We start from the raw sequence: 12,422 nt of genomic DNA, 5'->3' as shown, positions 1-12,422 counted from the left end.
TTTCTTGCTCACAATTTGCAAGGAGACCTGAGATTAAGTGGTCAGATCACTCTACTTTCAGCAAGCATAAGTGATACTGACATAAGGACATTAAGACACAGCACCAGTGGGATTCTGGCAGTCTGTGTGTTGCCAAGGGCTGCTTGGCCAGCAGAGTGTGCAGCTTCACTATGAAGCCTGTAAAACTACAACAGCTCCTGCCTTTACACACACTGTGATTGAGATGCTCTTGCACTAAAATGAGAAATCTTTGTGGCTTTGTCACAGCTCCCTCTTCTATGTCAGCCCCAGGGTATCAATTCAAATATCCTATTGAGTTACTTGGATCTTCCAGAGTACAGGAGAATGCAACTCTGAGCCTGAATTTGGGCAGACAGCTGCCCTTTCAGCTTCCACTGGCAGGATATATTCAGTACCATGAAAAGCCTGTGTGAGCTCTCATTTTCACACTCCTTGGTAAGAAAATGGGTTGGGGAAGTTTTGCAGGCCAGCTTCAGACTGAACCCTTCCACGTAAAACATTCTTAGCTGGAGGGACTGAGTTTAGCACTGGGCAGGATTTCAGTCCTATCATAACAACAGTCTAGACTGTACAGAATAGAAATTATTAAATCCAGTTCCTGCTCTAAATGAAATTATAGAGGTAAATAAAATTACCTTGTTAACTTCTGACTACAAAGTGTCTCCTGTGAAATGGCTGCTAACATAGCTTATGAATTTTTGCACATAAAGGTCAAAAGGAATATCAGCACTTCAAGCTGTGATGTTACTATCAAGCTGCTACTTTACTGGGCTGGTATTTGGGACAGCCTTGCTACCCACACATCTCCAGGTAAGGAATGCAGAGAGCTTTTTCTGCATCTTAAATACCAGGACCAGAGCTGACACTTTGACCAAAGTCTTTTGTAGCTTGAAATACAGGAAATCTATCTCTACTGTCAATGACTCCCAAACTTGTAGCCAACCCCACGACAGGACTGAACTGCCTGATCTGTATCATCACCCTTAATGTTTCTCCTCCTCCTGCAGTCACTCACCTCTCGCTCGTAGTCCCTTGTGGGTGCATCACTGCCTTGGTCCAGGCCCCCGGAGGACAGGGACCCGTCAGAGGGCGATGCCATGGGCTGGCGCTTTGCTCCGTAGCTCCCTCCCGAGAATTCCCTCCGCAAAGCGCTGCCGTTCTGTGCAGAAGATCCTACAACAGAGGAATTAAACTGTGTTAGGGACCCCACTCAACACACTAGGAACTTGTTTAGCTGTTTCTCTGGCCAGTTCTGCTTTCCTGCAGAGTGTCCCAATATCATGGCATGCAGCTATGAGGGCTTTCATATTGTCTGCTGCAGTTCTTGTGGATTGTCCAGTCCCTCCCTTGGCATGTCAGTGTAAGAACACTTTACTGTCACCGTGTTCCTGACAAAGGTGGCTGCTGTAGAAACAGCTGTGGTGGCTGCCTAATTCCAGTGGCCTCTTTCAATGCAATGCCACTCTTCCATTCCAGCAGCCAGTTCTCTACTGCTTTACCTTTACACTAGTGGCAAGAGAGGCATCAAAAGCTACATGCAGCTCAGCAACCAAATTAATAACCATGGAGCTTGTGAACAACTGATTTAAAACACTTCAGCAGGAGCAAAGCAGCCCCAGGGCTAATAATGTAATTTAGATGCTAACATAAATTTTAAAGAACTGACAAATTACAAATGTGGGACTCTCAAAAGCACCACCTGCTCATTCATGTGCTCCTTTGAAAGCAAGACTAAAATACTCTGCTGGCCTTCAGCAGCAACACAGTCAGCCATCACTTCAGAAAATCCTTATCCAGCATGGACACAAGCCACTGCAGGCAGCCCTTTCCCTAAAATACTTGTGCCCAGCCCCCAAGCAACACAGCTGTTTCCTTACGTGCTGCTAACCCACTGCTTGCGCTCATGGATCGTCCTGGCTCCGTGCGGGATTTCGTGATCGACGGGATGCTGACGGAGCCACTGAACACTGTCCGGCTCTCCTGGGGCCGAAGGTTCTGAAATGCACACACACACGACATGTTCACTTATCCACCGCTGGCTCAACCTTGCAATTCTGTGTTGTAAGGCCCCAAAACACATTAAACTCCCGACCTTACCAGAGCTGAGTATCTGGGCAGCAAGTCAGCAAAAATTGCAAAATAATATTCTGCAGTTTAGTGCAGAGACTGGCAGCACACGCAACGCGGCAGTGAAGTGCTGAATTACATGGACATATGCAGGCAACTGAAAGAATACATGGAATAATTCCAGAATTTCCCTGAAAGGATGGTTTGCAAGCCTAATTAAGCTGCTGTATATATATCCAAGTTACACTGCATAATGCCTTCTTTCTGAACACAAGTTTCCAAGAATCTCATTACAATTTCTCTTTAATGCCATCTTTTGTGCCATGACTGTATAAATTAATACAATATCCAGGTTAATCGCTAATGTTTGCAGAGTTATGAATAGAGAGTAGATTAATCTCTATGAAATTCCAAAGGTTCTAACAGCATCCCTCCAAACCTACACTAGCTGAGCCAAAGTGAGAAGCAGCCTCCTGTTTCCAGCCTGCACAAAGAGGAGGATCAGAGCACATGTCACTGTATTTTCTGCATATTTTGATTATTGCTCCTGTTTTTAATCCTGAGAGTTCCAGTGTGATTTTCTAAATTAATCAGTTAACTGGACTGAAGTGGTCCTTGACTGAGAGGATAAACCACAATTTCTCTGCTTGGATATGGCAGCTCCTCAAACATTGTCTTTAAAAGAAAGTAAAAGAGTATTTTGAAGTGAGCTCTGGGAGATTTTATTTCTGCTTCTGTTAACCTACAGCTGACCTTAGGGGAGAAGACTTCTCAGATTATTTAGCCCCTCTCTCTGTGTATGACCTGGCTTCCTAGCCCAGAGGGACTCACCCACGTCTGTCATTTCAGCTCTGGCTAAATATGAGACCTTGTCCTGCTCATCAACAGTGTAACTTGCACTATTAAGTCAGTACCATTAACTGGAATTAGGTTTAGGGAACCTTCATAGATGTACAATGTGAAAGAACTGCAGGTAGCTCTAAGAATTTCCTCCTTTACCCTTTACAGCCCCCCCCTCTGCAGTAACTCTTTGTTTCTTCTTATTTATGTTTAATTATTTCCCCATCCTCACACTGAGATGAAGTAGCCCATATATAAAACAATAGTTGCAATCACAGTGTGTCTTTAAACTAGGGTGTTACAAAAATTTCAGACCAGAACAAAGATTCCACCACCACAAGGATATTCTGAGAGAACCTTGGTACAACCCATGTCTCTATCTGTATTTTAAAATGGGTAATTTCATTGAGGCTTTGTAAGGAACAGATTTTATACAGGTCAGACTTCATCAGATAAATTTTACCATCCTGCTGCCAAATCCAGTCTTACAATAATCCTTGGAATCATTGCTCTAACTGACCCCTTTGATCTTACAGTCAACCCTTGGCTTTTCATTCTCCCAGGGTGCCAGAAATGGCTGATTTTTAATGTGCAGCAAATAAGAATTGAAATCTCTCATCTGTTCCTAGATCTCTCACATACACCAGCAAAACAGAATCAGAGACCTTACCAATGAAAAAGCTCTTTTTACTTCTCCCTTCTTCCACTGCTGCACCGAGGATTTACACCTAAAGGCTTAAAACAGTCTCTTAAATTATCTGTGGGATTATATTGCTGTCTTGCTTAGCTTCCCCCATTCTTTTTTTTGTTTTTAAACGTGAATAACCAACCTACTTTGTAGTACAAAATACTGAGCTCCTGCTTTTTCCCCATGCAGCAAACTGAGATGCAGAGTTTGAGCATCCTGGCTGTACCTAAACCCTGGAGGGCTGCTCCCCTGATGATACACAAAGGAACTGAGGGGCTGAGGGATGAGTTACTGCTGTGTTTGAAGGAAGAAAGGAAAGCCAAGTGCAGCACCACGTGTGCACTGGGGTTAGTACACTGGGGTTCCAAGGCTGGCATAAACCTACAGTGGTTCCTTTTGCAAAGAGAACAATTATGTTTAATGATAAGGTGATTAACCTCCTTCACAGTGACTGAGCAGACAACATACAGGCATCAGGGGAAGGAGGGAATGGTTGGGTGCACAAAAAAAGACTCATTTGTTTTAATGGTGTGTTCTAAAGATGATTCTTTTTCATGACCTCAGTTTGCAACGTCCATGTAATTCCTCGTAGAAAGTCTCTCCACAAAGCAAATCTTTCATTGTTCTTTGTTCTAAAAATAAAATAAGCACATGCCAGGGATGCTGGCATTTTGGACCAAACCTCCTGGAAGTGTGTGCACATGATGCAGGAAGGGGATTCAAAGGGAAATAAATGGCAGTTATTAGCGGTAGTTACAAAGCAGCACAATGCAGCAGGTTAAAAACACAGAAAACAAAAGGAAACCTGAGCTTGCTTTACTTAGAGAGACAAAACCCCCTCATTTCGAGCAACAATTCAAATCTTAGCAGGAAAATTCATCCCCACTGCTGGACCAAATGGAGAAAGATGAAAGAAGTGGGGGCAAAAGCAGCAGCAGAGAAGCTGCTGCTGAGCAAAGTGAATCACTGAAATAGAATGAGAGTCCCATATTAGTTTGGTGCATCCCATTCCAGTTGGAGAGTGGAGCTGTGGGTTATGTAGGTGCAATCACTGCCAGTGTTACAGAGCCTCAGCTCCTGCTCCAGCTGCTCCCTGGGCACCTTCTCCAGCACTGAGATGAGGGACAGGGTCTGACTGGACGGGTACAGCACCCACAGGAACTGCTCAGCCTCTGTTCCTCTGTCCATTGTGCTGCTTGTTCTTGTTTTGGGGTTTGCTTTTGTTTTAAAGTAATGCTCTGTTCATCACACTATAAAACTCAGCTTTCAACTCTTCCATGAAATAATATGACACATCTAAAAGCCTCCTTTAACAGGTCATTTTTCAACTCCCCTATGGATTCCACACTGTCCTGGTTCCAATAGCCAATCCTACCTGGGACCATAGCACCCTTCTTACACTAAAATCTCCAAACACATAGGGAGGATGCACAGACATGAAACCAAACTCACAGCCTGGCTTTCCATACAGCTTCCAGCACCACTACCCTCAAGCCACAAAGCAGACACACACTGTTCCTCACACAAGACTAGACCTATAGTGCTCTAAGGAGATAATGGGACAGGATCTTGACACTCCAGGTTGTCCACTTCACTTTTCTGCCCTCCAATTTATGCTAGGATGAAGGATGCTCCTAAAGAAAAAGTTGAGTTATTGTCTGAAGCACCAGGGGTCATTCCTTACTGATCCCAGGGAGACTACTCACATGAGAAAGGGAAAGTAGAGGGAGGGTCACAGTCCGGTGATACATCGCTGCATATTAAACACAGATAATTTTATAGTACAGTTGGATTAAAATAACCCTGTTAAAACCAGAACTGAAATACCGCTTCAGTGACCCTATAATGACCCTCAAGGAGAAAAACAGCCTTCAATTCAACTTAACAGTATTTTCTTTTTCTTTTTTTTGCATTTCAGCAGAGCATTCCTCTTGTGTATTAAATAGCTGTGACAACTGGGACCTCACAGCAGTGACACATGACCATGCATGTAACAAGTCAAAGCTCAGCAAATTGGTTTTGGAGCCATATGGAGGAGATTTCTTTTTCTCCTGCATTTTTAAATTCTGTCTAGTGTTGGATGCAGGTATGTTTCCAAAACCTTCCCAGTGACAGGGCTCCAGCACAGCAGCCCAGAGGCACTTGAAGCAGCCTGGCAGTGAAGGTTTGCCAGAAACCAAGAGCAATGTTCCCATGATGGCAATGGGCATGGCCTGGACCCACACAAATCTTGAGCGAACAACAGCATCACACACATCTACCTACAGGTTATTCCTGACTTAATCTGTGCCAGGCAGAGCTGCAGGCCCCTCCTGTGCACCTGCTTCACTTTGGTTTGTATTTCTGTAGCACACAACCCCCAGGGAGGCAGACCTGGATGCACGAGGCAAGAAAGAAAGGGAAGACCACTTCCATCCCTCCAAGTTACATTGCAACTGGAAGGATGCCTAGAGAACAGTATCCTACCTCAGCCTCTCCTAAAGCTACCAGGGTTAAGAGGATCTACATCAGCAAGTTGCCATCATCTTTAATTTTTATCCTGTTTCTACATGTTCTAACTCCAGTTATTTACTTTGACCTAGAAACTGTCTGATGCACTACCTGTGTCTGTGTCTCTCCATCTGTGTACAGTACTGTGCACAAAGTCTCACATTCCACAGGAATTCATCATAAACAAACAGCTTGAAAGCTTGGGCCAACACAGACAGATCCAGAACCTCTTCCTAATTCAACCTGGTATGCAGCACTCTGCTGGAGGATGAACACTGTGGAACAGAGAACTTATTCAAAATTACCACATCTTTCCTGGTGATTAAAAATATTATTCTCACAGCAAAAGGTTCAGCCCAAACTTTTCTTTTTTTCTAAGGCCATGAAGTGTCTTTTGGCATGTCAGAGCTGTGGGAAGACCCCAGCTGACAGCAGAAAGTAAATTGTGTGGGACAAAGGAAAGTGGAGGGGTGAAGGAAAAGCTTACAAGGGGTTTTCTCCCACGTTACTAGCAAGGCAAAAGGAAAACCACACAGTGTTAGTAGAGTGAACACCTGACTCAGCCGTTCATACCCTGAGTGTGACAAAGTCTGGAGTACCGAGGACAGAGCGTGGAGGCGGGGAAAATGCAGGGTTTATGGAATCGTAAGAGAGGAATTTTTCAGCTGAATTAACAGTCATGTGGTAGATGTGCTCAAAGTTGCTCGGAGAGGAGATCAGACGGGAGTGATGATGAGGGAATTGATAAGGGGAACGCTGCTATCAAAGACAACAGAGAGAGAAAGCAATGAAGGATGGTTGTACAGGTTACACCGGCACCAGCAGTTCCACAAGAGCAGCGAAACACGGAGCAGGGACAGCAGACAGCAAACCCTGCTGGCTGTCAGCACACAGCGTCTGACACTGCCACCCCCAGTCCTTTGAGCACCTTCCTGACACAGAGTCTGATGGGCCTGCTGCCCTTGCTGTTGCTAAAACATTAGAAACAAATAAAACTTTTAACTCATTGGGAATCGATTCTAATATTTATTATTTTTTTGATATTTCAAAGAGCACCACAGTTGTAAAAGGTGCTTTACAGACAGTTGAGAAGCATCAGTTCCCTGCCTTGAGGAGCTTACAATCTAAAATAGACATAACACAAACAAAGGAAGGTGAACACAGGTGAGGTGGTGTGGGGAGAAGAAAAGATGAGCATACACAGCAGTTAGAGATCGTTAAGATATTTCCTTCTGTTATTCATGCATTTTAGCAGTTCCATTAAAATCATCACCCGTACAACAAACACAGAGCATTTCCAACAGGAGGGAACAGTGTTTCGACAGGGTGGGGTCACAGGCTGTGTGGGAAGGTGAAGGGGTTAGTGTCAGACCACTGGGACAAGTCTCTCTCTGCAGACAGGTGACCAAGGCCCACGTCCTGCTCCACACTGGCTTAATCCCGACAGTGATGAGGGGACTTGGCACTGCCATCCCTGCACTGCAGAGGATTAGGCCCTTCCTCAGCACATAAAGTGTGAAAGCACTGGGAAATTCAAATGTTTATAACAGGTCAGCTGAGCAGCATGCTCCCAAAAGTGTGACATAAAGAAGGAGAGGGGAGAAATAACCCTGCAAATTAAACAGGAATGGTTTCTAATTCATCTCTATGGAAAGTGCTGACACAAGCGCTCGTATAATTTAAAGTCATCTAAATCCAGATTTAATGGAAGAGATTTTCAAGGCTCGGTTTCCCTCCTTGTGCCATCTGTACGTGCTCAGTCAGCCTGCAGCAGGCTGGTTTCCTATGGACACCAGCAAATCTTTCCTCCTTTCTAAGTTCCTCTTCCCCTCATGCAATTGATTTCATCTCCTTAAAACAGATATTTCTGAGTAGCATTAGAAATGTTAGGACTTAAAATATAAAATATGGTAAAAATATAGCTTACCCCTCCACTAAACCTAAGGCACTACTTTTTGTATGTGGAACGTATTAAAGTCTGGAAGAACATTAAGTCACATCCCAATACATATTATATCAAACATTATTGTTACTGTTCTCTTCATTTCAGCTGGTAAAATCCAACTTTTTTTTTTAAAACACACGGTTATTATGAGGCTTTGCCTGTTAACCAAAACATCAATTACCACATTATGGCATATATGACATAATATACATTAAATCATTCTTAGTAACTTTAGCAGCATCTAAATATCAGTACAAGAAGCCACCATTCTAAAATGGTCCAGGACAGCAGACTTTGCTGAGTTCTCTGCTCACAACAGACAACTGCCAGCAAGGCCAGCTACATTCCTAAAAGCCAATAAGGGAGATATGTCAGTGTCTAAAACCACAAGCTAAAAAGCAGAGAGTAGGCCAGCTGCAGATCATGAAAATATTTAGCCAGCATTCATGAATGTGAGAAAGCCACGATATGGCAACATTTTAAAAATGATACTCCATGGAACTTTCTCCATAGACTCCATCATTAGATGCATGCATGGGGTTCCCATTTTCTTTAAAGAATACCAAATATAGATAAGTATTCATTTACTCTAAAAGTTTCTCAATTGAAACAAGCAAAGCTTCACACATCATCATCTAGAATGGAAGTAGAATGGCTCATGTAAATGAGGTCAAACTGAAGCATAATGTTCAAATATAATGGCAGTCAAGACCAGCTTTTGTATATAAAAATACTTAAGCATGCAAAATATGAAAGCAAAATCAATCCTGTACATCTGATGTACACAGAGAGGTGGTCTGTGCTGCAGTAAGTGCAGTTCCAGATTTCAGATCTTCACTACAAAGGAGCATCCACGATAAAGTGGCTTCAAGGGACAAGAGGGCAGAAGGGAGGCCAGACTGTACGGCCAGGTTAATTGGTGACAGGCTGCTAGGGAAGAAAAACATGTAAACAAATAAGTTTGGGGATACACTAACAGGAACGATTCTAAATTGTACAAAACAAGACAATGACCCAGATCCACAGCAATAAAACACAAATATGTACTGATTACTGCTCTGCTAATAGGAAACAACAGCTTCTGATTTCTGTTGTGCTGCAGCCCACAGAGTTGTGTGCCAAAGCCAGACTGTGAGTGCCCACCACGAAGAAAAGAAGGATGCAAATTTACAGTTGCCTGAAACCCCCTAAATCTGATCTCTCTTGAAGCCTTGGGCATGGTCCTGCCCAAACACCAGGGCTCTACTGAAGTCAAGGGTGTCTGTTCATGGAGAGAACAACGTGGGACTAGGCCATGAGACTGCAGCTTCCCACAAACAGATCAGTGTCTGGTGCACACCAAGAAAACGCTAGATAACACTGGAAAACAACACACAGAGAAATCAGCTTTCCCCTTCATGTGGCTGCACCAGCAAGGGCAAAAAACCAGCTAGATATGTTCTACACAAACAGGCGCCTGATTTGACACATCCAATAATGCAAAAGAGTTTAAAACGCTCCCTTTGTTCTGGGTACAACACAAACTAAACTCTCTACAGCTGGTCTTTTAAAAGACATCATCTGGTGGGCAGAGAGCAAGCAGGCTCTGCACCCACCAGGCCACGCTTAGGGCAACACAAGGGCAGGTCCCCTCCTGCCCACAGACACAGCCCAGCCCACCCATCAAGGGCCATCACTACCAATTCTGACTGTGCTTCTCTCAGTTCTTAGCATTTCCCCTAAAAAAGGCAGTGGGGCTGAAGAGGTTAGTTTTATTCTGATTCACATTTCATCTATGAAGTGAATATGTGTATATTAATGAATAAATATAAATACATAACATATACATAAAATTTTTTGTTGCTTTATAAAGCTCATCCATGTGTGCTAGATAAAAGCTGGGCTGAGCTGGCTGTTTAGCTTGTGACAATCTAATTTAACACAGAGATTAAAATATCTATTCTCTATTAAAACCTATTTATACCTAAAGACCCTTTTGCCCATACAGCACTATACTGACTTCAGTGAAAGCTCATGCTGGGTGAAAAAATTTCTGTTCACAGATCCAGCCAAATTTGAAGGTGCTCAATTAAACCAGAAGAAACTGCAAATTAAAAGCCCCACTCCACTCTTTCATGCTCTTTCTGCATTCCATTACCCCATAAAAAAAGAAGCTGTATTACCTAAAATAGCTGGAGGAAGAGAATTTGAGAAGACTATCAGCCTTGCACTGCTTTCTACCCCTAGTCTGAGCCCCAGAAATGTATTTTACCATTCACTTCCACAAACAAGAACAGGCATTCCCAAAGTAAAATGCTGCAATCTTCCCCAAAGTTTGTTAAAAATTAATACTTTCTCTTCTGAACCATACTAATCCATTAAAAAATACAAAGAAGATGCTCCAGCTGCAAAATCAGGACACACACTTAGCAGCACAGAAATACCCCAGCTTTTCACCTGTTGGGAATAAGGTATGTAACTGGTGAAATAATTCCATGTCCCAGAAAAGGCTCCAGCATACAGATAAACTGTACACAGGCTTGGATGATTATTCTTTACCTTGTGTATTGATTCCCCAGGAAACATCCTGTTTCCATGCCCTCTCCTGATTCTAAATTTCTTTCAATAAAACTAAAAAAATAAACTCTATACATAACCTCAAATAAAAGCCCACACAACTCCTTTTCTTCTATTTTTGTGCCTGAGAAACAAAGTTCTTACTCTGGAATGGATTAAATGCAAAAACAGTCCAGGCAAATACCTTACAGGAAGCTGTTGGAAAAGAAAAAGCTGCCTGGACTGAAGTAGCTCTTGACAGAACATTTATTTCCTGATTTCAAGTTACATTTTCAAATTCACACACTTTCAAGTCCCGTGCTTGATGCAATTCTGTACCAATTAAGTTAGGAACACAAATACAACATGACATTGCGAGGAAGCGATGGAAAAAAGCACAACAAATTCGCCTTGTCTTGCAGTGACATCTCCCAGCATTAAGATTGATACTTACTTGCAAAAAGGAGGTTTTAATAATAACTTTTAAAAAAGAAGCTGCAGCAGTGGAACAAGTGCAGGAATCAACTGTGTATTTTACACATTTTCTAATTCCTCTCATCACTCTTAAGTGTGGAAAGTGACTCATGAATTTTTTTCAAAGCATCACACAGATTGGTAATAGCACAGTACCAGTCCTAAGCTGAAACAGGACCTGTGAGCTAATACAAGGCACGTGCAATTAGAATGGATTCAAAGCTGAAAGCCAGTGAGAGATGACATAGAAGAAATCCCCTTCTATAGATAGAATCATTCTTTGTTTTACACTTGTCAGATGTGGGGCTTGATTAAGAGTCCTTGCAGCTTCTGATAGCCATGAACTTTCAACTATTGATGGTGTGACACAGGATGACTTTTGCTCTACCCATAGAGGTGGCAAATTATTTTCTCTGCTTGAGAAGAGCCACAAATATTTTAAAGAACTTACCAGAAATGAAGAAATTAAGAAAGGCTCTGACCTACACCCTGCCCTGAAGCAAAAGATCATTCTCTGTCTAACATCAGACACATGCAATCTTGTATCCAGGTAAGAGACACATACCTGCCAGCATCTCTTGGATTTGTCATGTGTTTTCTAGAAACAGTACCTTCATTATGTGTTCATTTATAAAAATGATCCACACATACAGTAATGTTTTTTTCTCATTACACCAAATACATTTGTTATTGAGAGGCTTCTCAGTGTGTGTCTAATAAGAGCTTTAAAATAAATCAAAGTATAGACTTTACAGTCAAGTGTAACATAAAAGTACCATTTGCTTCAAAAGTGAGGTAAAACAAGTATCCTAAGACCAGAGATTAGGCTCCTAAACCAGTGCAACTGCATATTGCACTTTATTTTCCCGTCTTATTTTTGTTTCCTTTGCACTTTTCAGCATCAGAAAATCCCAATTTCAGCATCTACTTCCTGCTTTCTGTACAAACTCCATGTAGTAACAATGATCATTTTAGACAGCAGTTCTGTGCTAATGCCCAAGTTTGCTGGAACAAACTTCATCTATTTTTATCATAACAGCTCATCTCTCTTACAGTGCTAATTAGCATCATGTGAATCACATCTGTGTCACTGTGGATGTGCTTAGAAAACAGTACAGAACACAAACACACAGAAGATGCTCAAGGTAGCTTGAAGCAAGCAGTATGGTACTTCCTTATAAGCAAAGAATTAATTAGTCTTTAGCTCATCACAGATTTCAGTAACTTCCAAGTGATTATTTCCTACATGAGGTTTTATGGAAATGAACATGCGCTATTACACATTTTCTTTTTCCATTTTTCAGCTTAAAAGGTTTGTTTTTATTCAAGAAGTTCTCTTTCATTCAGAGTATTTAATTTGGA

The 12,422-nt window shown here is 42.2% G+C and overlaps 1 protein-coding gene across 9 annotated transcripts in view; it reads right to left on the bottom strand.

The window, feature by feature from the left end:
* CDC42BPA (CDC42 binding protein kinase alpha) overlaps positions 1 to 12,422 on the bottom strand; it is a 198,322-nt gene that overhangs the window by 4,978 nt on the left and 180,922 nt on the right. For 7 of the 9 annotated variants that reach the window (XM_088053750.1, XM_088053751.1, XM_014252859.2 and 4 more), the window contains 2 exons: positions 1,899 to 2,016; positions 1,037 to 1,194 (listed from right to left, as the gene is read on the bottom strand). In XM_088053750.1, the coding sequence (XP_087909876.1) occupies positions 1,037 to 1,194; positions 1,899 to 2,016 (276 nt within the window). Of the gene's footprint in view, positions 1 to 1,036; positions 1,195 to 1,898; positions 2,017 to 6,679; positions 6,866 to 7,119; positions 8,982 to 12,422 lie in introns of those variants that run through there. The other 2 variants (XM_088053753.1, XM_088053752.1) reach the window with 2 other exon arrangements.

This window comes from Pseudopodoces humilis, chromosome 3, assembly GCF_049639895.1.
Source record: "Pseudopodoces humilis isolate 2021_Gansu_Grassland_sample_001 chromosome 3, ASM4963989v1, whole genome shotgun sequence".
Taxonomy (NCBI): domain Eukaryota; kingdom Metazoa; phylum Chordata; class Aves; order Passeriformes; family Paridae; genus Pseudopodoces; species Pseudopodoces humilis.
The sequence above is the reverse complement of the archived record's forward strand: the minus strand, read 5'-3'. Positions and strand labels throughout refer to the sequence as shown.